This window comes from Paecilomyces variotii (genome assembly GCF_004022145.1).
Source record: "Paecilomyces variotii strain CBS 101075 chromosome Unknown C8Q69scaffold_7, whole genome shotgun sequence".
Lineage (NCBI taxonomy): Eukaryota > Fungi > Ascomycota > Eurotiomycetes > Eurotiales > Thermoascaceae > Paecilomyces > Paecilomyces variotii.
This window is the reverse complement of record NW_021167146.1, coordinates 488122-510357: the sequence shown is the minus strand read 5'-3', so window position 1 is coordinate 510357 and position 22236 is coordinate 488122. Positions and strand designations below refer to the sequence as shown.

The 22236-nt window shown below is 49.7% G+C and overlaps 7 protein-coding genes across 7 annotated transcripts; 3 read left to right on the top strand and 4 right to left on the bottom strand.

Moving 5' to 3' along the window:
• Positions 1-2317: 2317 nt before the first annotated feature.
• Positions 2318-6306, top strand: C8Q69DRAFT_521825 (E1-E2 ATPase-domain-containing protein; the record flags this gene model as incomplete). Its single annotated transcript, XM_028633525.1, has 5 exons — positions 2318-2426; positions 2916-3269; positions 3331-3554; positions 3624-4271; positions 4339-6306. 5 exons carry the CDS (start codon positions 2318-2320, stop codon positions 6055-6057), a joined length of 3054 nt encoding a protein of 1017 aa, XP_028484102.1. The 3' UTR covers positions 6058-6306.
• Positions 6307-6807: 501 nt separating this feature from the next.
• Positions 6808-8336, bottom strand: C8Q69DRAFT_492251 (CrcB-like protein-domain-containing protein; the record flags this gene model as incomplete). Its single annotated transcript, XM_028632166.1, has 2 exons — positions 6808-8226; positions 8283-8336. The coding sequence occupies 2 exons, from the start codon at positions 8334-8336 to the stop codon at positions 6808-6810; spliced, it is 1473 nt and encodes a 490-aa protein (XP_028484101.1).
• Positions 8337-9510: 1174 nt separating this feature from the next.
• On the top strand, positions 9511-12421 carry C8Q69DRAFT_470246 (fungal-specific transcription factor domain-containing protein). The gene is made up of 6 exons (XM_028630821.1): positions 9511-9677; positions 9740-10442; positions 10492-10684; positions 10733-11255; positions 11323-11770; positions 11828-12421. Exons 1-6 carry the CDS (start codon positions 9621-9623, stop codon positions 12109-12111), a joined length of 2208 nt encoding a protein of 735 aa, XP_028484100.1. The 5' UTR covers positions 9511-9620; the 3' UTR covers positions 12112-12421.
• A 333-nt stretch (positions 12422-12754) lies between these two features.
• C8Q69DRAFT_293018 (hypothetical protein) lies at positions 12755-13900 on the bottom strand. Its single transcript, XM_028627049.1, has one exon. It carries the CDS (start codon positions 13603-13605, stop codon positions 12910-12912), a length of 696 nt encoding a protein of 231 aa, XP_028484099.1. The 5' UTR covers positions 13606-13900; the 3' UTR covers positions 12755-12909.
• On the bottom strand, positions 13901-18280 carry C8Q69DRAFT_293017 (hypothetical protein). Its single transcript, XM_028627048.1, has 5 exons — positions 17103-18280; positions 16607-17046; positions 16058-16556; positions 14296-15995; positions 13901-14205 (listed from the first exon to the last, which is right to left on the bottom strand). The coding sequence occupies exons 1-5, from the start codon at positions 18133-18135 to the stop codon at positions 14197-14199; spliced, it is 3681 nt and encodes a 1226-aa protein (XP_028484098.1). The 5' UTR covers positions 18136-18280; the 3' UTR covers positions 13901-14196.
• Positions 18281-19656: 1376 nt separating this feature from the next.
• C8Q69DRAFT_445387 (hypothetical protein) lies at positions 19657-20572 on the top strand (the record flags this gene model as incomplete). Its single annotated transcript, XM_028629061.1, has 3 exons — positions 19657-19782; positions 19946-20228; positions 20316-20572. 3 exons carry the CDS (start codon positions 19657-19659, stop codon positions 20570-20572), a joined length of 666 nt encoding a protein of 221 aa, XP_028484097.1.
• Positions 20573-20881: 309 nt separating this feature from the next.
• C8Q69DRAFT_445386 (hypothetical protein) lies at positions 20882-22117 on the bottom strand (the record flags this gene model as incomplete). The annotated part of the gene is made up of 3 exons (XM_028629060.1): positions 20882-20922; positions 20958-21740; positions 21790-22117. The coding sequence occupies 3 exons, from the start codon at positions 22115-22117 to the stop codon at positions 20882-20884; spliced, it is 1152 nt and encodes a 383-aa protein (XP_028484096.1).
• Positions 22118-22236: the final 119 nt, after the last annotated feature.

Below are 22236 nucleotides of genomic sequence, written 5' to 3'. Positions count from 1 at the left end.
TCGACTTTGAGGAGTTTCTAGTGCAAGGCTAAAACAATAGCGGAATGTATTTCCCGACATTACTCGGTACTATGTGCGTAAGAACGAGCCGACGGGAGAGATCCCGAATGAGAACGGAGGGTCCTAGCTTTTACTGATAAAACATGTGCTTAGTCTACGGAGTAGATTATAATAATAATGGGTCTTTGACATAGCTTGACGCAGGAGAACCCTGCGGTAATGACTACTGGTGCTCGTGGCAGATGTAGAGGAGGTAAGAATCCAAGCCCTCTATATAGTGTCAGCTCCCGCGGCTTCTATTGGGGCGAGCTGTAAACCTGCTGTAATCCGCTCCTCCTATCTTATATGAACCGGGTAGCTACCGCAATAGGAAATAACTAGACCTACTTGTATAGGATCAAAGAATACGGAAGTGGAATTGCAGAATAGTTTAATTTAGGGTTCAGTCCAGCTCTAGGCAGCTGCAATATTAAGATAGAGTTGAGAAATACATATAGCTGGTGGGCTTCAGTGTCCTTTAATTCTTCAAGCAATCAAAAATTATTTCCGTTCTATATGAAGAACACGCCGTGAAGGGCAAGTATTACCAGGATTAAACGTACTTATTCACTGTTCAGTAATATATCTATGTGCACTGGTCAATAATGCTACGATTTACTTTCGCACGAGCAGGCAAGAATTATCGATCTGTTTAGAGGTTCAAGCTATACGATCCTTCGAGGTGTAACTAATGTTTTATCAGGGTCTAATTATCAAGAGTCAGAACCACGGGGAGTATAAAATCCCTCGTACGATAATAATAATAGTAGGCGCGGCTTAAGTCTATTACACAACTATGATGCAGTAACTGTTTAAAACTCTTGGAACATAAGTATTAGCGAACCTGCTTGTATCTTCCAATACTGGGGGTTTACTTATTTCTTGGCTTATATATATATTGCGAGGTAAAATTGCCTCTTCGTAAGATTTAAGATAATTCCATTATACCTTCCATAAACTCTTAACAAAATCGCAAAGCTTTTTTTAAACAAAAATCGAACTACAAAGGTGACTATCTGTTGTCAATGTCTCCTCAGTCCTGTTTTCGGTTAATATTTGGCTCCCACGCCTCCTCGAAACGGCAGCAGAAAGAGGACGCTCCACGGAAATCTGATACCACGCCTCACCATGACAACAACGAGGGATCCCCATTTCAGCGTCTGAGCGAAGTTGCAGCACCAGAACCTGTTCAGAATCGGGACGAGAACAGAATCGAACGTCATGATCTCCTAGAGCGTCGTTTCTCAAGTGCTTCACGTCAATAGAAGCGCAATATCTACCGTCCGTTCCGCTCGTTCCGCCTTTTCCGGAACGTGAGCAGCAAAGCTTCGTTTCTTTGGTACACTTAACGTTTTGGGCGATTTGTACACAGTAATAGCCTGTCGGCTATTACGGACCAACACCGCTTATTTAGAAATCTTTTGTTATTAATATCTGTACAAGTATTAATAATAACTTCGCAAGAGGTAAATACTGCGTAGGAGAACCTTTCGAATACAAGATCCTTTAATCTGTGATAACTCTTCTATTTACCTCGCAGATATCATCATGATTCGGAAGACTCCTAAATAGTATAGTTATATACGTCGACCATTGAATTCTGCTGAAATTGGAAGACAATGTGAAGTGTCCGATTTCTATAAGAAACTATTTATCATCATCCGTAATCTCTTCGACGCTCCATTTAGCCCTTTCAGCTTTCCGTGCCAACCATTCCTTATGGATCATCACCATAAGGATTCCGCAGCCGATAATGAAGACGATCACAAATACAAGAATAACACCCGGCTGATTCTGCGCCCAATCGCTTCGTTTCATGATTTTGCGAATGTTGTCACTCGTTGGCCGGGGTTGTGAGACTAGAATGGTAGCCATCAGTGTTTGTTAATGTTATGTCTAGTCACACACAGGTCAGTCTACTAACTTTCGTATTTCCTCTTCTGTGAAGACCGAAGGCAGGGTTGGGGTTTGGGTAGTCATACTTTACTTTGGGAGAGGAATCTAGGCCCGAAATATATGTATATAGATTACTCCAAAGTCTTGTGTCATGGAATTGGGACACTTCAGAAGTTCTGAGATATAAGAGGGAAAGACGTCGCTGTACACTCGGTAGGTATATAACGATAGGTTCAATAGCAATTGTAAGACTTCAACTAACATATCGGATCTTGCAGTTATTAGAGTCGAAAACTAGGTACTAGGTGAAATCAAGATAATAAAGATATCGAAGCATACTATAACGAAGACGGTCCGGACGGGTTGATTGCTCTTTGTCAACATGTCACTGTCCAGTCGTAATGGTGACGCCAGACAAGTGAACGACGTAGATAGCAGTGGGTTATTCAGACAAGAGAATCAGTGTTCGTTGATACTAGCTGTGGTCCTCAGTAGGTACCTAGACTCCAGCTAAGATAGAGTATATAGTCGAAACCTGAAACTGTCCCGGATATGGCGGAGGGTACCATGTAGCTTTTTGAACCCGAACGAGTATACATCTGCAGGGATCCACTCAAACTTCTGTTTGATTGTCCTTGGCTTTTGTTGAATACAATGTCATACTTCAGGATTTTGATCCAGGCCATGGTTGGGAAGTATCCGGCCGATAACATCATAATCGGCTCAAACAAAGGGTTGTCGTCCGTCATTGTACTTCTAACTTGGCCATATAACCGTTGAGCTTGCAGATCCTAGAATGCATTATTTAAGCATCTTGGTTTGCTTCTTAATCACCGTGTGATCAAGTTGGGGAATAACATACCGAAATCGCGTTAGAAGTGTTAATTGCCTGGCTTCCTATTAAGTACGCACTAGCCGCAGAATGTCCCGAGACGGTGTTGATGGCGACAATAGTCGCGACGTTGAACACGACGCAGCAGACAGACGTCCATCACGCGTCTCCAGCAAGGACGGGGAGAAACTAGACGAGTTTACTAGGCTTGTCAAGTATGCGTCAACTTATCGAGACAAGGACGTTCATGGTCCAGAAGAGGGAGAGGTGCGAACCCGCCGCATCTGGTACGCTCCTTGGCGACAGAAGAGATTTCGTTGGAGATACATTGGAAGCACACCTAGCTTTCCAGAAGAATGGCTTCTCACCGATATTCGTCAAGGCCTCTCTGAATCCGACGTGTCTACGAGACGGAGTCTCGTTGGTTACAATGAACTAGCTGCGGAGAAGGAGAATCCGTTTGCTAAATTCCTCTCTTATTTTCAAGGGCCCATCTTATATGGTAGGATCCATCTTATAACCGACTCCTCTCTATCATACAGGGTAATTCTAATCTGCTATAGTGATGGAGCTCGCGGTTTTGCTCGCTGCAGGACTAGAGGACTGGATAGACTTCGGTGTTATCATTGGCATTCTGTGCCTGAACGCTGTGGTGGGCTGGTATCAGGAGAAGCGAGCTGCTGATGTTGTTTCCGCACTCAAAGCCGATATTGCTATGCGAGCTATAGTAGTTCGTGACGGAGAGGAAGTTGATACTTACGCGCGTGAGCTTGTTCCTGGAGACGTGGTAAGTCAAAATTTGATTTTCACTCCTCTCATGGGTTGAACGAGGATACCATACTAAGTCAATAACAAGATCATAATCGACGAGGGCCAGACAATTCCCGCAGATGCTAAAATAATTTGCGCCTACGATGACCCCGAAAATGGATGGAACGAATATAAAAGGCTTATGGAGGAGGGGAAACTGTCAGCCGGAGCGGCTGATCACTCGGAGGATAAAGACGGCAGCGAGCATGACGAAACAGATCAGCGAGGACCCTCAGTCATAGCTTGTGACCATTCAGCTATAACTGGTGAGTCTCTTGCCGTTGATCGCTATGTGGGCGATACGGCTTTCTACACCACTGGATGCAAGCGTGGTAAAGCCTATGCGGTGGTCCAGTCGACTGGGCCGAGGACCTTCGTTGGTCGAACCGCTGCCATGGTTCAGAATACGAAGGACACCGGTCATTTTAAAATGGTCATGGATAGTATTGGCACAGTTCTACTAGTTCTCGTGATGGCATGGATCCTAGCTATGTGGATTGGCGGGTTCTATCGGAATATCCCTATTGCCTCGCCAAAAGAACAGACCCTTCTCTTTTACACCCTAGAATTGTTGATCATCGGAGTCCCGGTCGGCCTTCCAGTCGTTACAACCACGACATTAGCTGTTGGAGCAGCGTATCTCGCAAAGAAGAAAGCTATTGTACAGAAGCTCACCGCCATTGAGTCACTTTCGGTAAGTATTGATATATCCTTTGTTCTCCTTCATCTATTTCGGAAACTCTGTTCTAACAGAAACTTAGGGTGTTGATGTCCTATGTTCCGATAAGACTGGAACTCTAACAGCAAATCGACTCAGCATCCGAGAACCGTTTGTGGCAGAAGGGGTCGATGTGAACTGGCTGTTTGCCGTGGCAGCACTAGCATCATCCCATAATGTTAACACCCTTGATCCCATTGATAGGATCACTATTTTATCACTCAGACAGTACCCCAAGGCAAAAGAGATCCTTCAGCAAGGTTGGAAAATGGAAGAATTTCATCCGTTTGACCCGGTTTCGAAGCGGATTGTATCAGTTGCAACTTGCAACGGGACGAGATATACATGCACCAAAGGTGCGCCGCAGGCTGTTTTGCAGCTCACTAACTCCTCGGAGAGCACTGCAAAGACGTATAAAGAAAAAGCAACAGAATTTGGCAGCCGCGGCTTCCGTTCCTTAGGTGTTGCTGTTCAAAAGGAAGGTGAAGATTGGACTCTCCTTGGCATGCTTCCGATGTTTGATCCTCCCCGCGAGGATACCGCCCAAACAATTGCTGAAGCCCAAAAGCTTGGGATTCAAGTTAAGATGCTTACAGGTGATGCTATTGCTATTGCAAAAGAGACCTGTAAAATGCTGGGCCTAGGTACTAGGGTGTTCAAATCTGAGAAGCTTATCAGTGGCGGTCTAAGTGGTGCGATGGCCGCTGAATTAGTTGAGAAAGCTGATGGATTTGCTGAGGTTTTTCCTGAACACAAATACCAAGTCGTTGAGATACTTCAAGATCGTGGCCATCTCACTGCCATGACTGGAGATGGGGTAAACGATGCGCCTTCCCTAAAAAAGGCTGATTGTGGTATTGCAGTTGAGGGGGCATCTGAGGCTGCTCAATCTGCTGCAGATATTGTTTTTTTAGAGCCGGGACTTTCAACAATCATTGACTCCATCAAAGTTGCTCGGCAGATATTTCATCGAATGAAGGCATATATCCAATATAGGATAGCACTCTGTCTTCATTTGGAAATCTATCTTGTCACGAGTATGATTATTTTGAATGAAAGTATCCGGGCTGATTTAATTGTTTTTCTTGCGCTTTTTGCTGATCTGGCTACTGTTGCTATCGCATATGACCATGCATCTTATGAGCTCAGACCGGTAGAATGGCAGCTGCCAAAGATCTGGATTATCTCTATTATACTTGGCATCTTACTTGCAGCAGCAACATGGGTTATTCGTGGGACTATGTTTCTCCCGGATGGCGGCATTATTCAGAACTGGGGCTCTATCGAAGAGGTCATTTTCCTCGAGGTTGCACTAACAGAAAATTGGCTGATATTTATCACCAGAGGAGCTGATACCTGGCCGTCACTACAGTTGGTCGGCGCAATATTTGGTGTCGATGCCTTGGCCACAATATTTTGCTTGTTTGGCTGGCTCTCGAATAGAGACATGGTCACGGACCCCTATGACCAGTTACTTAATACTCCGAAGGAAACACAAAATGGGTGGACGGATATTGTGACGGTTGTCCGGATCTGGGGCTATGCCATTGGAGTCACCGTTGTCCTCGCGCTGATATACTATGCTCTGAACAAGATTCGGTGGCTGGACGAACTCGGTCGAACTAAGCGGAGTAAAGGAGACATCCAGATTGGGACGATTCTGAGCCATCTCGCTCAAATATCTGTTCAGTACGAGAAGGAAGGCGAAAGCGGAGGAGGTCGTTTCTTTCTCGCTAGCAAGGAAGAAGGTGATATGGAATGAACGTGGGTGTGCGTTTATTTGCGGAGGAACCCCAATTCGCGAAAAACCATTAAGTACCAGTTTCCGCGTTAAAGTGTCAATCGAGTGGTCTCTTTCGTCGAAGCCGAGCGCCATTTGAGGTTCAATGTTGATTGAACTGTCAGCAGCAGCAGCGTACCTATGCGAGGTAGCGAATGCCGTTAGTGAGCTTGACTAAGGGAAGCAAATTACTGGATGCTACTCATCTAATCATTTTGTCTAAGCAGCGGCTGAACATGGGCCAAATCTCTCTTAGATTCCGAGTCTTAAGCAAGCAAATTCGATAGTTGAATGCCATTTCTGCGCCTCTGCGAATGACAGGAATGAACGTCCTGGTAACCTTATTTTGTCTAGATTGGCAAATGCTCAGAAGGCTCACAGCCGCAATGGTACAGAGCATTCCACTAAAATTGAGAATAAGAATACTGCTACAAAAACTAACCCCTGCATGTCAAATAAGTTTTACGGGCTCTTAGTTGTGGTCTTAGACTGTCAGGGTAATAATGTCTGTTGGATTTCAATTTATGGTTTGTTTGTTCCTTTTCAACTGATCCGATAAATTTTATTTATCCTTCTCCATATATGGTAAATATTCTCTATAGACTGTATCTCTGATAATGAAAACTATCGACAGCACCAGAACACCAGCGCGTGAAAAGGAAACCATCACACGTTCGGTAGTTATGATATACTCGAAAATCGCTTGCCAAACCGTGAGGAAGCTACGCCCATTCACACAAAACAGGCGGCAGTTGTAAAGCCTCTAGTCCACCGGAGACTGCCAATCTCCACTACCAACATTGCCAGTGCGACGGCGACCGTAGCTCCACCATATACATAGGCATGTCGTCGTCTGGAGTTGGACAACTCCAGTACCCAGGTGCTGACAGTTGTGACACATCCGCAGAATCCATCCATAATGCCTTGCAGCACCTGGCAGCCTGTAAATCCTCCTCCGCCGAGGGTAGAGCCGATCCGCGCGTGCTGCAGCGAGTACGCCATTCCCAAGATCATCGTTCCGCCAACATTCACCACGAATGTCCCCAAGGGAAACGAAGGTATGCGACTGTTAAGCTTCAGCGATACGTAGAAGCGAACGAGACAGCCAGCTGGAGCAAAGACGAGAGAAAACAGCGCAGGGCCTCGCCATATCTCTGCGTTCCATAAGCTGTTGTCGCTGTGATAATGGGGCAAGAGGACAACAAGACATATCACGAGGATCCAGGTTAGAGGAGCGATTAACATGATAAGTGGATCCAGAAACTGCCGCATGAACTTTGTTGAGACAGGGGGCAAGCATTGTGCTGTCAATAGAGCGAAATGAGCTCCAACCATTAACCCTGCCATAGATAGACCGATCTCCGTAATCAGAACAGCTACAACTGCCATGAAACTGTAGCCACCATTGGGAGCTTTGAGATCTGGGGGAGGCAACTGGTATATTGACACTCTTGAATATGGTCCGTGAGGCGCGGGGATATCATTGGAGATGGCAACGAAGGCGTCGCGAATGAAGGTCGAGAAGGAAGTCAAGGTACCGCAGAAACCGGTCGCCAGACCGATATAGAGCGGAATAGTTTTCTTGTGGGCATGATGTGCCTTTACAAAATCCTCATCCTCTGCTTCTGAGACAGCCGGGCTGTCCTTTGGACCGCCAATGCTAAATAGCCGGCGGTCCTCGCTGAGAAAGCCCATGACGAAGCTACCCCCGACATTGGCCCAAAGGACGCTGGTAATAACGGGGGCACCGGGGTAGAACGTTAGAGCCTCGATGGCCAGCCTGAGTATGGTTCCCACGAAGGAGAAGAAAATCAAATAAGATATCGTGTACAATTCCGTCCAAAGGCGTGATGACGGGCGTCCCTCTCCAGTCTTTTCTCTCACTCCTGAACTGGGTGCTTCGACATCGAGCGGTTCAGATGCTGAAGCCTCGACACCAGCCCCATGCGAATGCCTCTTCCCAGGTCGTGGATGGTCACCAGATGTTCTTCTTCGTCTTGAGTTATCCGATCTCACATCCTCCAGATATTTATGTCTGCGTATATAGTCTTCGCTAGGGTCGTATGTGGGTGATGGTGCTGCCACTTCATCGAGATTGGATTCTGCTTCCGGGAAAGAATATTGTTCAGAGGGACTCGGCGAGCGGTATGTCTGCTCATACGGGGAGTCAAATTGTCGATTCTGCTCCGATCTTCGATGCTCCCGACAGGACGTAGAATCGTAAAGTCGAGGCTGGCCTTCATTCTCGTTTCTGTAACCATGATGCTGCGGGCCTTTCTCTTCCATTGTCGCTCCTAGGTCGGTATGAGATCGATATCTCTAGCATGAAGAGTAAGTAATTGAATACTCAATGTCTCTGTGGTTGCTGTTTACTGCCCGCGCGGAAATGTCTGATATTGCCCTAACTAGTCCCTAGGCGTGTCCATTCTCCCGGCTCGGGCGGCCCGTGTAGTTCTCACATTTTCGATCCACGCCCCCCTTTCTCGAGTCGACAGCAACTATCCCCTTGCCCCTCCGGTTGAGGACGTTCCTAAGAGGGACCTAGTTCAGTGGGCCTGAGACTCGTAACGGATAATCTTATGAGACTACTAGAACTCGGTAAAAGCATAATCTACAGGACCTTTAAGTAGATATCGCCTATATCTAAGGTTTCAATATTCGCTGCTTGTTTAACTAACTTACAGGTGCTTTTAGAGGGCGCTTTTCGGTATACTTGGCATGCCTTTAAGCGGTTAAATCCCCGACGTAGGTGCCGAGGGTGCGGTGTGGTACCCTATAAAACAAGGGGGAATATTAGCGTGAAACTTTAGGGAGGTGTTTCGCTATGTAGATAGTGGTAGCTGAACTAGTTTAGGGATAGCCTTTAACTATTTTATAGGGGCTCTTTAACTAAATTGCTAGGCTTCGTTACCGAATCCTAGCAGTCACGTGAACCGAGCCGCAGAGGGGATAAATTGGCCTTAAGACGAGTAAGTAACATACGGAGTAGATAGTTAAGTTCGTTAAATCTTGTAATGACTGAGACTAGACGCCCATGTTATCTAAATTGCATCCAGACAGATAGGTTTCTACCGTAATATTTCCAGCGACATCACCGACAGAACTATTCCTGGGGAGAAAGCTGTGATAAATCCATAATTATTACTGGTAGCGCTCACCCATAAATCAAAAGAGCAAAGAGCCGGCTTTCTGTTTCATAAGAGGCCATTCGAGGAGGAGTTCGAGCCTGGCAAGAAAGCGGTCATTACTTATACCTCTCGTTCATGAACTGTTTCCGCTAGGTTGATCTCGCAAATTAATAACTACAGCTCTGCAATAATACAGCCATTGCAGCATCGACAGAAGATCAGACATAGTCAACTGATCGCATATTGCAAAAACGTCGCATGATGTCAGTTGCTGCTGGCCACGGAAAAAATAGATCATGTGACAAAACTGGGAATGTTTCTCTGTGCCGCATCGCAAACCGGCAGTGTGACGAACATCACTATTTCCATGTGTAACATCGTGCAATACCTGTGGAACTGCAGCCCTGGATTCCAATCATGAAGCGACAGAGAGTCGAATTGGCCTGTGAGAAATGTCGTCTGCTGAAAGCGAAGGTCTTGTTATCTTTTGGTATTTCGCCTATCACGTCAGTCTGAGAAGCTAACATCTACCTCAGTGCGATGGTCAGCAACCTATCTGCGGTCGTTGCTCCGGGTATGGCTTCACATGTAGGTGGGCAGACAGAAAGCGTACAGCCACCAAGGATACTCGAAAATATGCCCAAGACAGCGATATTCCGCACTCTGAGTCTAGCATATCAGATAACAGAGCTACCCCAACAACGCAGAACCATGTTGCAGCCTATCTGCAGGCCATCAAGAACTATGAAGTCCTTATACAGAGTATGCGACCAAGGCTGGATGGTGCACTACGTGCCGCGCTCGATATGACTCTCACTAATATCCGTCGCCATATTCCCGATGAGATTGTCTCTGGGGATGCAAGCCAGAGTCCAGATACCCAAGGTGCTAGTGGCAAAAAGGATGTTGAATCACCTAGTTATGTTGGCAGAGCGAGCGACATACATTTCTTTAACACTGTAAGAGACTGTATGCGCGAACATGAATCAGCCACGACAGGCGAGGAACGCGACAATCAAAGCTATGAGCAGGTTGACATGTCCGACGATACGGCAGCATTTGGGCGACCTCTACAGCTTCCTTCTCAGGAGGAAGCAGATCGTTATATCGATATCTATTTCTCTACCATCCACGTTGCCTATCCATTTCTTTACAAGGCAGCCGTATTGCGCCAATACCGTCGACTGTGGAACGGTGAATTAGACGGGAAACGCGACCGCTCGTGGCTCGCGCTAATAAGTAAGAACGTTCATTCGTGACATACTCAGATGTATACTGACTACAAGAGATTTCATATTCGCAATTGGCTCTTACTATATGTCTTTTCCTCGCGAGGAGACCAGAGATCTCCAGATGCACTTTCAGTACTTCAACCAGGGCACATACTTTTCCGGCCAGTTCGGAGCTATGTGCAATCTTACGAACGTCTGGGCTCTTCTTGTCCAATGCTTTTTCCTCCTCGCAGTTTCTCAGACTGATAGGTGAGCAGTGTGTCTCTTGTCCAGAGCGCTTCGGCTGACAGAGCATAGATGTTGGAACATACTTGGATTCGCTATTCGCATGGGGCAGAGCATCGGCCTGCATGTAGAACCTTCTTCCACTTTACGACAGTCGAAATTCCCGCCCGTAGTAGAAAGAGAACTGCGGCGACGAGCATGGTACTCAATGTATGTGCTGGACCGTCTTCTGGCTTTGCAGCTAGGACGTCCCATGGCTATCCATGAATCAGACTTTCACGTCATATTACCATCCCGCTCAGAAAAACTTGCTTTCGAGCCGGATGAAGAGAAGAGCCTCTCCGGGGACAACAGTGAGATATTGAAGGTCTCCACGATGGACTATTTTCTTCAGGTGATTCGCTTTTCCCACATTGTCGGATTAGTCATTCGAGAGCTCTATCAGCCATCACAGATAGACCCATCACCAGATAATATGCTTCTTAGTGCTTCAGCACTCGATACGTCGATCACTGAATGGAAGTCAAATTTGCCGCGGCACCTGCGGTTCGATCTTGGGCATACATTTCAAAAGTCGGTTACGTTGAAACGGCAGGTACGCGGTCATCCCGCTGCAGCGACTGATTGTCAGAAAATGGCTTCCACGATTCTGACCTTAACAGCGAAATATGCTTGCAGTGAAGTTTCATCACCTGCGGGCACTCATACACCGAACGTTTTTATGCCTTCCCCTGCTACAACGGAACAACAAGCCATTTATGGATCTACTTCAGCAAGACAGTGCTCGGATAAAGCGAGCAGAGAAGATCTGTATATCCGAGGCTCAACAAACCGCACGCCTGCTGCACAATGTCAGCGACGAGGGGAGCCTCGTACATGATTTTCCATGGTGGCAGATGATTCCCTGTCTTATCTGTGCAAGCTCGATATTGTTTATCGCAGAATCTTTCTCAGAAAACGACTGCGCAGACTGTGACGCCCACGGGACGTTGCGCGAGGATGCTGAGATATGCCTTACAGTCTTTGAAGCATTGAGCTCTAACTCCGATGCTGCAAAGAAAGCAATGAAAATGCTACAGGGCCTCACGCGGCTGGGTTCGTTATTGGGAAGTATGAACATTCCAGCACATAGCATAATGGCAGTGACTCCTCTAACGCTATCACCAGATATTCCCAATACCAAACTGCAACTTTTAGCACCAGAAGATGTTCAACAACCTGTTCCCTTTTGCTCGACGAGCTTAGTCGACAACATTCCACTCGTACCAGGCGACAGTCTGACAGCAACCTCGAATAATTGGCAATGGCCAAGCGAAATCTCGAACACTATGGAATGGTCAGCTCAATTCTTTGACCCTGCCGCATATGGCCTGGCACAATGCGATGGCGGAGATTTTCAAGTACACGATATGACACTTGCAGATTCGGGAGCCGCCACCCAGTCGGGATAGGACGTCAGGTCTCTGATTAGAACATCACAGTATGTATTATTCTTTCTACGCGAACAAGTTTTTTCTACCCCGAAAGACAGGGTGACGGGCTAAAAACGGAAACCACGGACTGTGTCCCTCCGTTGTTGTCTAATCAGCCACAGTAATCAGTTCCGAGAATTCCGCCGCTGCCGTGTTTTCCGGTTTAACTAGTGTTGCTGTGGGTTATAAATACAATAATAGTTATCTTAATACTATTATACTATTATAACCAGTAAATATTTAATATAATTTATAGTGTTTGCAATTATATTAACTACTATTTAATAAATAAGGTAATTATACATAGCTATTATAATACATTAATTAGAATATACTCATAGGGAGGAGAAGAAGAAAACGCGCCGCGAAGGGTCAGTATAACCAGGAATACCGACACAAATGTACATGTACTTATTCAGTAACATATCCATATGCACTGGCTAATAATGCTAGGATTTATCTCCGTATAAGCAGCAAGAATTATCGCTGTGTAATGGAGGTTCAATCTAGTTCTATGCGGGAACCTGCTATAAGCGGATAATTGCACATTACCTACCTAGCGTTTGCTTTATATACTGATATAAAGTATATATATCAATTCTGAAATTAATAGAACTATATTTATTAAAGCCCTTATTAATACTAAATATCCTTAAGGATCTTATTATATATACAGTATAGTATATATCTAGCTATGCTAATATACTCGCAGGGCGCTTCCCTATTACAAGCTATAGATATAGCTATAGATATATTCTACTGTATAAAGATACCAACCTACACACCAACACAGATATAGTAATCCGCCCACAACCCCGTACAATCCCCATTCAGCGCCGGATTCCAGGTATACAGTTCGTCCAGGGTAATTCCGTACGTTGTCGCGATGGCCTGGCAGCCGTCCCCGCTCTTAACATAGTAGAACTTTTTGCAGTTACTTACCATCCCGGCTTGGGTGGGGGTTGGGGTTGCGACTGCTCCTGATGTAGTAGTAGTAGGAGAAGTAGTAGTGGTAGTAGGTGCAGTGGTAGGAGTAGGTGTAGTAGTAGGTGTAGTAGTGCTGGTCGTCGTCGTATTGGTAGTCTGGGTACTGGTCGTCTTGGATCCTGTCGTCGTGGAGTTCGTCCCCGTCGCCAGGACGATCTCAGTCGTATATGTCGACTTCGAGGTCTCGTTGAGGGTCGTCGTGAACGTCTCCGTGTTACCGGGGCCCCAAGACTCAGGCGTGTACAGGGGCGCCGTCGTCGCCGGGCGCGTGCTGTTGCTCGACGCGGTCGACAAGCCGCTGGGGAAACTGGGCGTCTCGCTGACGAGGTCGCGCCTGTGCAGCGTCGACCATGACGGCGCCGGCGGCGGGGGGTCAATGGCCGCGGATCGCTTCTTCTTGAGGAGGAAGTCGTAGTCTTGGAACTCACAGGACAGCTTGGGCCCGCCAGCTGAGACGATGGCCCGCTCGACGCAGCCAGACTTCATTATGAAGGGCAGGTTGAAGTAGGCGCGCGAATATTGGGTGTCAGTATGCTCGTGCCACTCCCAGCCTGTCAGGGCGCCGCAGCCTTTTTCTTCGTGGTTCAGGCTTGAGCCGCCGTCGGTGCTCCAGCCGGCGATGTTGTAGACTTCGAAGATGTAGAAGAAATCAGTGATCCTGTGCTTGTCAGCCACTATACATAGACATACATAGCATAGTGATAGATATAGATATAGATGCAGAGAGAGAGAGAGAGCAAGAAATAGAAAAGAATCGCTACCAGTATGCACAGTCCGCCTGCGCCGTCGGCGGCACCACGACCGTCACCGTTGTAGTCGGATGGATGGTCACCGTCGACGTCTTCACAACCGTGAGAGTGTCTGTCAACCCGAACTGCGTCAAGGTAAACGTCGATCCATTGTAGCCCGCCGGGTTTGTCGGCTCGAAGGCAAGCGGGATCTGCTGCCCATTAATTATCGTCTCTTCGGCCGCCTGCTCAACCGACAGCGCACTTTGGACATCCGGGTCGATCGTGCACTCGGGGCTGCCGGGCGTCGTGGTAACCGCCGTATCCTGTCCGTTGCAAGCCGTCTTCGTCACGCAGTCTGTCTGTCCTGGGTTAGCCTTTCCATGTCTCTCTCTTTCTCTCTCCAACCCCCGAATGAGGGAGCCAGAGAAGGATTGGAGGGACTTACTTCCGTGGTGGTCGTCGACGAAGCCAGATACCACGCGCTATAACTCGTCACCAGATATGTGCACGCCGAAACCGTGGCCGAAACCTCGCACTCGTCGCTGCTATCGCCGCCATCGGGACCCTGCGTATTTCCACAACCGCCGGGAACAGTACAGCCCAAGCCACCGCATGATCCCAGCGGGCAGGTCGACGTGCAGCCTGTGATACCGCATCCACCACCGCAGCCAAAGATGCCACAGCCACCGCCGCAGCCGAACAGACCGCATCCGCCGCCGCTGCTACCACCGCCGCTGCTGGTGCTGCCGCCGCAGCCAAAGATGCTGCAGTCGCGCTTGCCACAGCCGGACCCCGTGCATGAGGTCGAGGGGCTAGTCCCTGAGGATGTGGTACTGGTCTTCGTGGAACTGGGCTCTGTGGTACTGGCCTTGACGGTAAGGGGGCCCCCGGTGACGGGCGGTTTGGGGTACTCGACCGAGTACGTGGGCTGGGGTTGGATGGTGACGGGGACCGGGGTTGAGAAGAAGCTGGCGGAGGGCACGCTGGTCAGGGGCACGGTGGTGTCCCTGGATGTCATAGGGGTGGGCGTCGTGACAGGGAATGTGGCGTAGTCCGGAGGAAGCGTCCAGATGAACGAGGAGGGCGTGATGCTCTGCACTGGGTTGATTGTGTACGTGTCCGTGTCGGTCGAATACAGCGTCACCGGCTGCAGACTGGCCTCACTGATGGAGAAGGCCGGCACGGGGATTGTCGTCGTCTTCACGTAGACACCGCCGCCCGCTGTGTCGGAGGACAGCAGCGTGGTGGTCAGGGGCGGCCAACTGGTCACCGTGTGTGTGACGGTCAGGGGGTATGGCGGCAGGACGATGATGCAGGGAGGCGTACAGCCGATCTGGGGATCGGGTGAGTCCCAGATGCTCTGCGGGGGATACACGAGGTTGCCGCCGGGCCCAGGTGAGACGTCGTCGCCGCCGTAGCCGTCGAGGTCGATGGCCCAGTCGATCACGCCGGCCATGTGCAGGCTCTCGTAGAGCTTGCTGCGGTCCTGCTTGACGGAGTCGTCCATGTAGCCGACCCATTGCGTGGAGTCATACACGGCGATGTTCGACTGGCTGTCTGTATCCAAGTACGATGAGAACGAGTTGATGTGGTGCACAGCTCCCGTGGAGTCCTCCCAGCTGCCAGTGCCGTTCAGGATGGCGTTGATCTCGGCATTGGCGATGTAGCCCGCGGTTTGTGTGCATGGCCCGGGATAGGCGCCAGATCCTCCGCCGGTGTAGGTGCACATGGGCCCGGTGCAGCCGGGCGTCGTCATCTGGAACGAGCGGCCGTAGCTGGAGACCCCGACAGCGATCTTGTTGGATGGCACGCCGGCCTTGGTGATCATGGCCAGCGTCTGGAGGGTCTCGGTGAGGTTGACCTGCGAGCGCAGGCAGTTGCCCGCCGGGCAGCCGTCGATGGCGTACGGGTGAGCGTAGTCCCACTGGCCGTGAAGATCGTAGGTCATGTAGACGACGTAGTCAGCCACGGCGGCCATTTTGCTGATAGAGTAGCCTCGTAGATACCAGTAGGATGCCGGCGCGCAGAACGAGACGGACTTGCCGGACGGCATCGCGGACCGCAGTTTGGTGATGAAGGTGAGGTAGTTCTCAGTATCGTCGGCGCTACCTGCTGGGATGCCGGGGATATCGGGGGCAGCAGGATCTACGGTCTCAGGTTAATAACAGCGCATACAAGAGATAAGACCATGTGCCATGCTAACTTACACTCCCAGTCGATATCAATGCCGTCCAGGTCATTATCAGTCACGAACGACACGATGTTCGCGACAAAGGTATCCTGGTTGCCGGGCTGGACTCCCTCGCGGAAGATGGAATATGTTGCTGGGTCGGTCGAGAAGCTCCAGCCCCCAAGCGACAAGATCTTCTTGAAGCCCGACAGCTGCTGGAACAGCTCCCACTGGTCCTGGATGGAGCTGATGTCGACCTCATAGCTCGTTGAGACCTCGCCAAAGGACAAGTGAATATGCGTGTAGGGCGTCAGGTCCATGGCGGTGATCTCCATGTTCAGGCAGGGCCGCTCGACGTTGTAGCCCTCGAAGTAGCCAATGTTGATGTACTCGGCCGGGGCATCGCCGACGACGACGTCGGTGCCGCAGTTGGAGATGCAGCCATTCTGGCCGGGGGCTGAAGTGCCTGGGGCGCCGGTGGCCGACTTGGATTCGGTGCAGAAGTCTGGGGTGATGCCGCATTGGCCGTATTTGTTCTAGAGACGGGATGAGCCAACTATAGTATTCAGGAAAGGGGGGAGCATACACAGCAGGCATTGAGCGGACATGGATTCAGGCTGGCCAGCGACACGCCCGATGCTGGCTGTTGCGTGCCCGGCTTCTGAGGCCCGCAGACGGCGTTCGCAACGGGCGCCGGCATAGGGGGGTCGCCCTTGCTGAGGCAGATGTACTGGTAGGCCTGCAGGTTGTCGCAGCCCTCCCAGGCCCAGGTATCGGTGTTGAAGCTCTCGATCTCGGCATTAGTGAGGTCGTTCGCCGCGGCGAGGCTCGCGCAGCTCTCGCCGGGCTCCACGTAGTGCGAGGCGCAGGTGCCGTTGGCATTTGGCTGCGGGCGGTAGTCAGGCAAGGTACCGGCAGAGCAGCAGACGTGCTGGCCGACCACCAGCGTCGAGCAGAGGGTGCTGCTGGGGTTGTACTTGTCGAAGTCAGAGGCGGAAATGCCGCACTTCGCTGCTAGAGATGCGCCTGAAGAGAGCATCAGCGGGTGTCCATTTTTGCTACTGGGAGTAGTATGTACTTACAGCTATCACCTGAGACGACCTGGATGGTCGAACACTCTGCTCGTTCGTTGAGTGCTCGTTTATTGAGTGTGGCTCGGACAGTGCTGTTAGTAGTAGTAGTAGTGGTGGTGCTGTTGCCGACAAGACTCGGCACCGACAGTGTGATGTCGAGCCAGTCTTCCGCGTCGTCGAAGGTAGTGATGCATTCGGCCGACGCCCACGCGGCTACGGCGTCCTGGACCAAGTATACATCGCGCTCTCCACTGGCGACAATGCCGAAGGTGTACTCGGAGCTGCGGCCGTCCTGGGCACACAGCTGCACCACGGCGCTGCTGGAGAAGCCGGAGGTCTTGATTTTCGCCAGCAACTGCTGCAGCACAGCGGCCGGGACATCACCGACTCCAGAGCCAGCGAAGAGGCCGAGGGCGACGGAGTTGGAGTAAGCAAAGGCGGTTGTGTCGGTGCAGTCGGAGCTGTTTCGCTGGGACAAAGCGGCGGCAAGTTGCTGCGCCGCGGCGTCAAAGTCCGCGACTGTGGCTGGGGTGCGGCTCTGGTTGAAAGCCAGCTGCAGCGACTGCTGAACCTGAGTCGTCACGCGGCCTTTGGGCAGACAAGAGGCGGCATTGAGGGTGTTGGTATTGCGGGTGATGGCTGCATCGAACCGCTCGGTGGAATTGGTCGTACAGGCGCGAACAGACCCGTCCTTGCGCAGAGACGTGAAGAGGGAGAAGTCAAGCAGCATTGTCTGGTTGCACATGGCCAGCCGGTCCAATTGGGGGTACACAGTCCAGTTGCGGGGACTCAGGCCAGCTTCCACACATCCTGATGGGCATTGACTGAGCACCGCGTTGATGAGTTCCGGGGTAAGTGTGTTAGCATTAGCATCAGCGTCAGCGAATGTAGAGACGGCCGCCGCCGCTTTGGTTGCCACAGGATGTGCGGCAAGGTATGCGCTCAGGTTGTCGGAGCCGCCATCTACATGTAATGATAATACTGTCGCCGGAGACAACAGCAGGAGGCAGGTGGCCACCGCTCCGGACGGTGAGAACCACATCGTCAGTCGGGGACAGTCTATAAGGTAAAGACGGTACAGGAGCAAGCAGAGGAGGAGGGGCAAGTGATTATAATATATCAAGTGATACTCTATCAAGTGTTATGACGGAAGTCGACTAGACGACTAGACCAAAAAGGAGAACTCCTTGGAGGTCTGGTCCTAGCTAGATCTTACATGTTACTATCAAGTGTTACTGTGGCTGCCACACATCGGGAGTATGGCCGAATTGGGACTGCAATGGACACCTGCAATGCAATCCGTTTACTAAGGGATGGTAGTCAACGGTCTTGGTCAATGGTCACGAACTTGGATTTTCGGCCCCCGTGTTACTGTATAGGAGAAGGATATATTACTAGCGTCCATGGATTCTGGGCACTGTCTGTATTGTGTGAGACGGGCGATAGGACACTGGAGGTACAGAAGAATCTTGAGAAGCTGAAGAAGTAATCAGGAAGGATAATATAGAAGAAGAGAGTGTCTCTTGCGACGGGGGATTTTGTTGGTTGGAGGATATTGTCTAAGGCCATTTTATAGATGATGATCTGGATCAAGAAACTGTAGGATTCCTAGCTAGGGAAGATCTTCTAGTTAGACTATATATTAAAAGTTATTTATCCAAAGAAAAGATCCTATAATGTTAGATCCATATCCTGTAATTTCTTTTTGTTTTCTTGTCCCAGATACAAACTGGATATTGCAAATCTCTATAGATGTCAATTTAATAATCTGCAATAAACGAAATGGCCTACTGCACCTATATCTCTTATAGTGTCAATTCATAAACAAGGGATTGCTGTAATGCCTGGGCAACGTCTCTATAGTCCTTTCATCCAAAGATAGAGCTTCTCTATATTGAATGTTGAGGGAATTCATCTCGAAGGATAATTGAATCTTAAAATGCAACTATCCGGGGTTAACTGAGAAGCTATAGAAGCCCTTGGGCCGCTATATTATTCTAATCTAGCTGTGTAGGCACTGGTCCTAAATCTCCTATATTAGGTGCCCTCGCCTCGCCATCTAAATCGAACAAGGAGAGCCACTGTTTACTCATGGCCAAACTGCCTGTATAAGAGATATGGGAGGCTCGATCTTAGCATCAGGAAGCTAGCAACTGCTTGCTGATTCAGGAGTAAATCTAACTGTTATATGTAGGAACTCCTTAGGCAAGTGTGTTAGATAGCAGAGCTTGTACGAAAGATACGAAAAATACCAAAAATACGGCCCCCACGGATCTCGCGTCCCGATGTCGGGTGATCCCCACAGTAAGCGGGTAATCATGCGACGGGTGTGGCTTGTGCGTGACACGTTATTGGCCAATTGCACTTTTAACTCGTGCCAAGCCCCTGCCAAGCCATAATCTAATCTGATGTAACCTCTCGGCAGGGTCTGGCTCGGTGGGGGCCGGTTCGGGTAGTTCCGAGAGAGCGTTCTACTATGGTATGCAGATAGTAGATAGTCCCTCTTTTGTCCTCCCACCCCATTCCCCCTTCCCCCTTCCCATCTTTCACCAGAAATCGCATCATGAAGTTCTGGGCGCTCCTGGCGCTCGCTGCCTCCGTTGCAGCCATTCCCCTGGAAGGCCCCGGGGTTCAATTGCACAAACGCGACGGGGCAAGAAAACACATTGGATACCGCATCGTCTCAAAGGTCTGTCCCCCGCATTTCATCTTATAGCCTCTATTCCATCTCATATTCTCTATTCCATCCCATATTTTCTACTCCATCTCTCATATCCTCTATTCCATCCCATGTTTTCTATTCCATCCCATATGCTCCGTAACCCAGCCAACCAAATCAAACCACATCCCAGGCTGAAGCCGACGCCATCTACGAAAACAAAGGCAAAGCCGTGCAGTCCCTAGGCAAAGGGGCCCGCCAGCTCGGCCAGGGCACCTACATCTCGCCCCGGTTCCAGGACTTTCCCGAATGGAACCCCGAAGATGGCGCCCCTTGGGACTGCGTGGCGACGATCGACGCCGACGTATGGGACGGCTGGAAAAAGGCCTGGATCCCGAAGTCGTTCGAGTTCCCGGAGGACAAAGAGAAGAATCCGGATAAGTGCAAGCCGCTGATGCTGTGGACGCCACGATGGAGTACGTGTATTCTTTTTTTTTTTTTTTTTTTTTACCTGGCTTCTTCCATTTTGGATGTACTGTTAATGCTGACGCATTGGACCGCAGAGGCGAACCGCGCACGCTTCCTCACATACCTGGACGCGTCCATGACGGCCAACAACACTGTGCTCTTCTCCAAGGTGCTTAGCCATGAGGAAAAGGATCAGGCGTTGATCCCGCCCGCCCTTGTTGATACCGGTGAGCTGTATTTCGCGCAGTGTGCCGAGCGGGGCACCGATGCCAACGACCAGATTGGCAAGATGGGCGATGTAGATTGGGGTCTGCCATCCCTGCCGGGCTGGGGGCTGGGGACGGATTCGTAGGGGAAGCGCGAGTTGGAAGGAATCAGTAGTCAGAGACTAACCGGTGAGGATACTGAAAGAGGAAGGCCGTAGGATACAACTGAGGTGGCCAACTGAAAGGTAGACTCACCACGGTAGGCGAGTTGTCTGTATAAAGTGCTTTGCCGTACGAAACCTGACTCTTACCGCTATTGATTGAAGGCCTGCCGAGAGATTTCATGGTAAAGACTTGATCTATGACGAGTCGAATTGTCTTTGTCATATGGATCGAGTTCAGATAGATCAGTGTCCTCAGTAGATCCTGATGGCGACTCCGGAAACCATGGCCCGTCAGTCGCCGCGTCCGATTCGAATGATGACCCCATTGATGTCTTCGTTGGTATATCCACATATCTTCCCACCTTACGCTGACGGCCCCGTTCACAGTTCATGTCTGTACTTCCGGTCTCCTCGTCTTCTGGCTTTCGTTTCTTGGGGCTGGAGCTCCCTGACTTATTATGAAGCGGCAAAAGGCGGCATTCCTCTCCGCTAAGCGTCTTAATCAAAGGTTCCGTCCTCGGAACAGAGCTCGTCAAGCTCGTAGCAGGTTCGTACAGAGCGATCCGACGTGGTACACCAGCTTGGACGAAAATTGGGATAAACTGAAAGATGGTCCACGCAAAACGGGCGAACAGGTACTCCGGAGCCACGCCCGTGAGAAGTTGTAGGGTGACATTGTGGTAGAGTGATGTCAGTTCGTGAGGATCGGGAGAACAAAAGATATGAATAGCATATGCTCTGGCTTCATTTCCCCCATCTCTAAGATCAGTTGAAGCGGTACACCGGGGCTTGGGAACGAATGTGAATCGTCTGTAGTCGAATGATGTGTGTATATCTGACCGTAGAAGAATCACATTGCGAGGATTGTCGATGGGTTCTGAGCCTGGCCTAGGGGTTTTCCCATATCGGGCCATCATGTTTCTCTGAAACCAACTACTTTGATTTCGAGGGATCAAATGAGCACACTCCGTTCCTTCGATGTGATTTGTCACACGACATCGGATGTCTCGTGAGAGGATTGCGTCTATCAATGTGCTCTGCCTTGGAGTCGGATGATCTGCAGTCCTGGGGATATCAAGATTCCATGCCCGTGGAAGATTGCCGTGAGGAAATGCCCAGTCTTCGAAGCTTGGAACAATAGGATACACATCTGAGAGTCACTCAGCTTAGGTACGGGAAGAAGGAGATTTGATTCCTACCTTGGTAATTATCGGAGACCTGAAAGTAATAGTTCTTCTTCTGGAGAATGCCATCGAGCGGGATCTTGACACGAACGGTCCCCTCTCTATCCTCGGTGAACCATCCGTCATATCGATTATTTGCGAGCACCGCACACGCGTCTAGCGCCGTTTGGTGGTGTATTCCGCCATCAGGATGGTCAAGACCTGGAATAATGATCAAGATGTCATGAGAGTCTGGAAAGGCGGGATGACGAAAATATATTTCGTATTCCGGATCGAACCTCAACGGCTCAAGTGTATGGGTTACCGGATTGCCATAACACGCCCGCCGAAGTGGTAACTCCATGATGAACCACGATAGAAATGGAGTGGCACGGGAAAATAGAGAATATTTCGCTAGCTGACAATCACAGAAGATAAACGCAGCTTCGTTGAGGCAGGCTTTCCATTCCTGAAACATGGAAC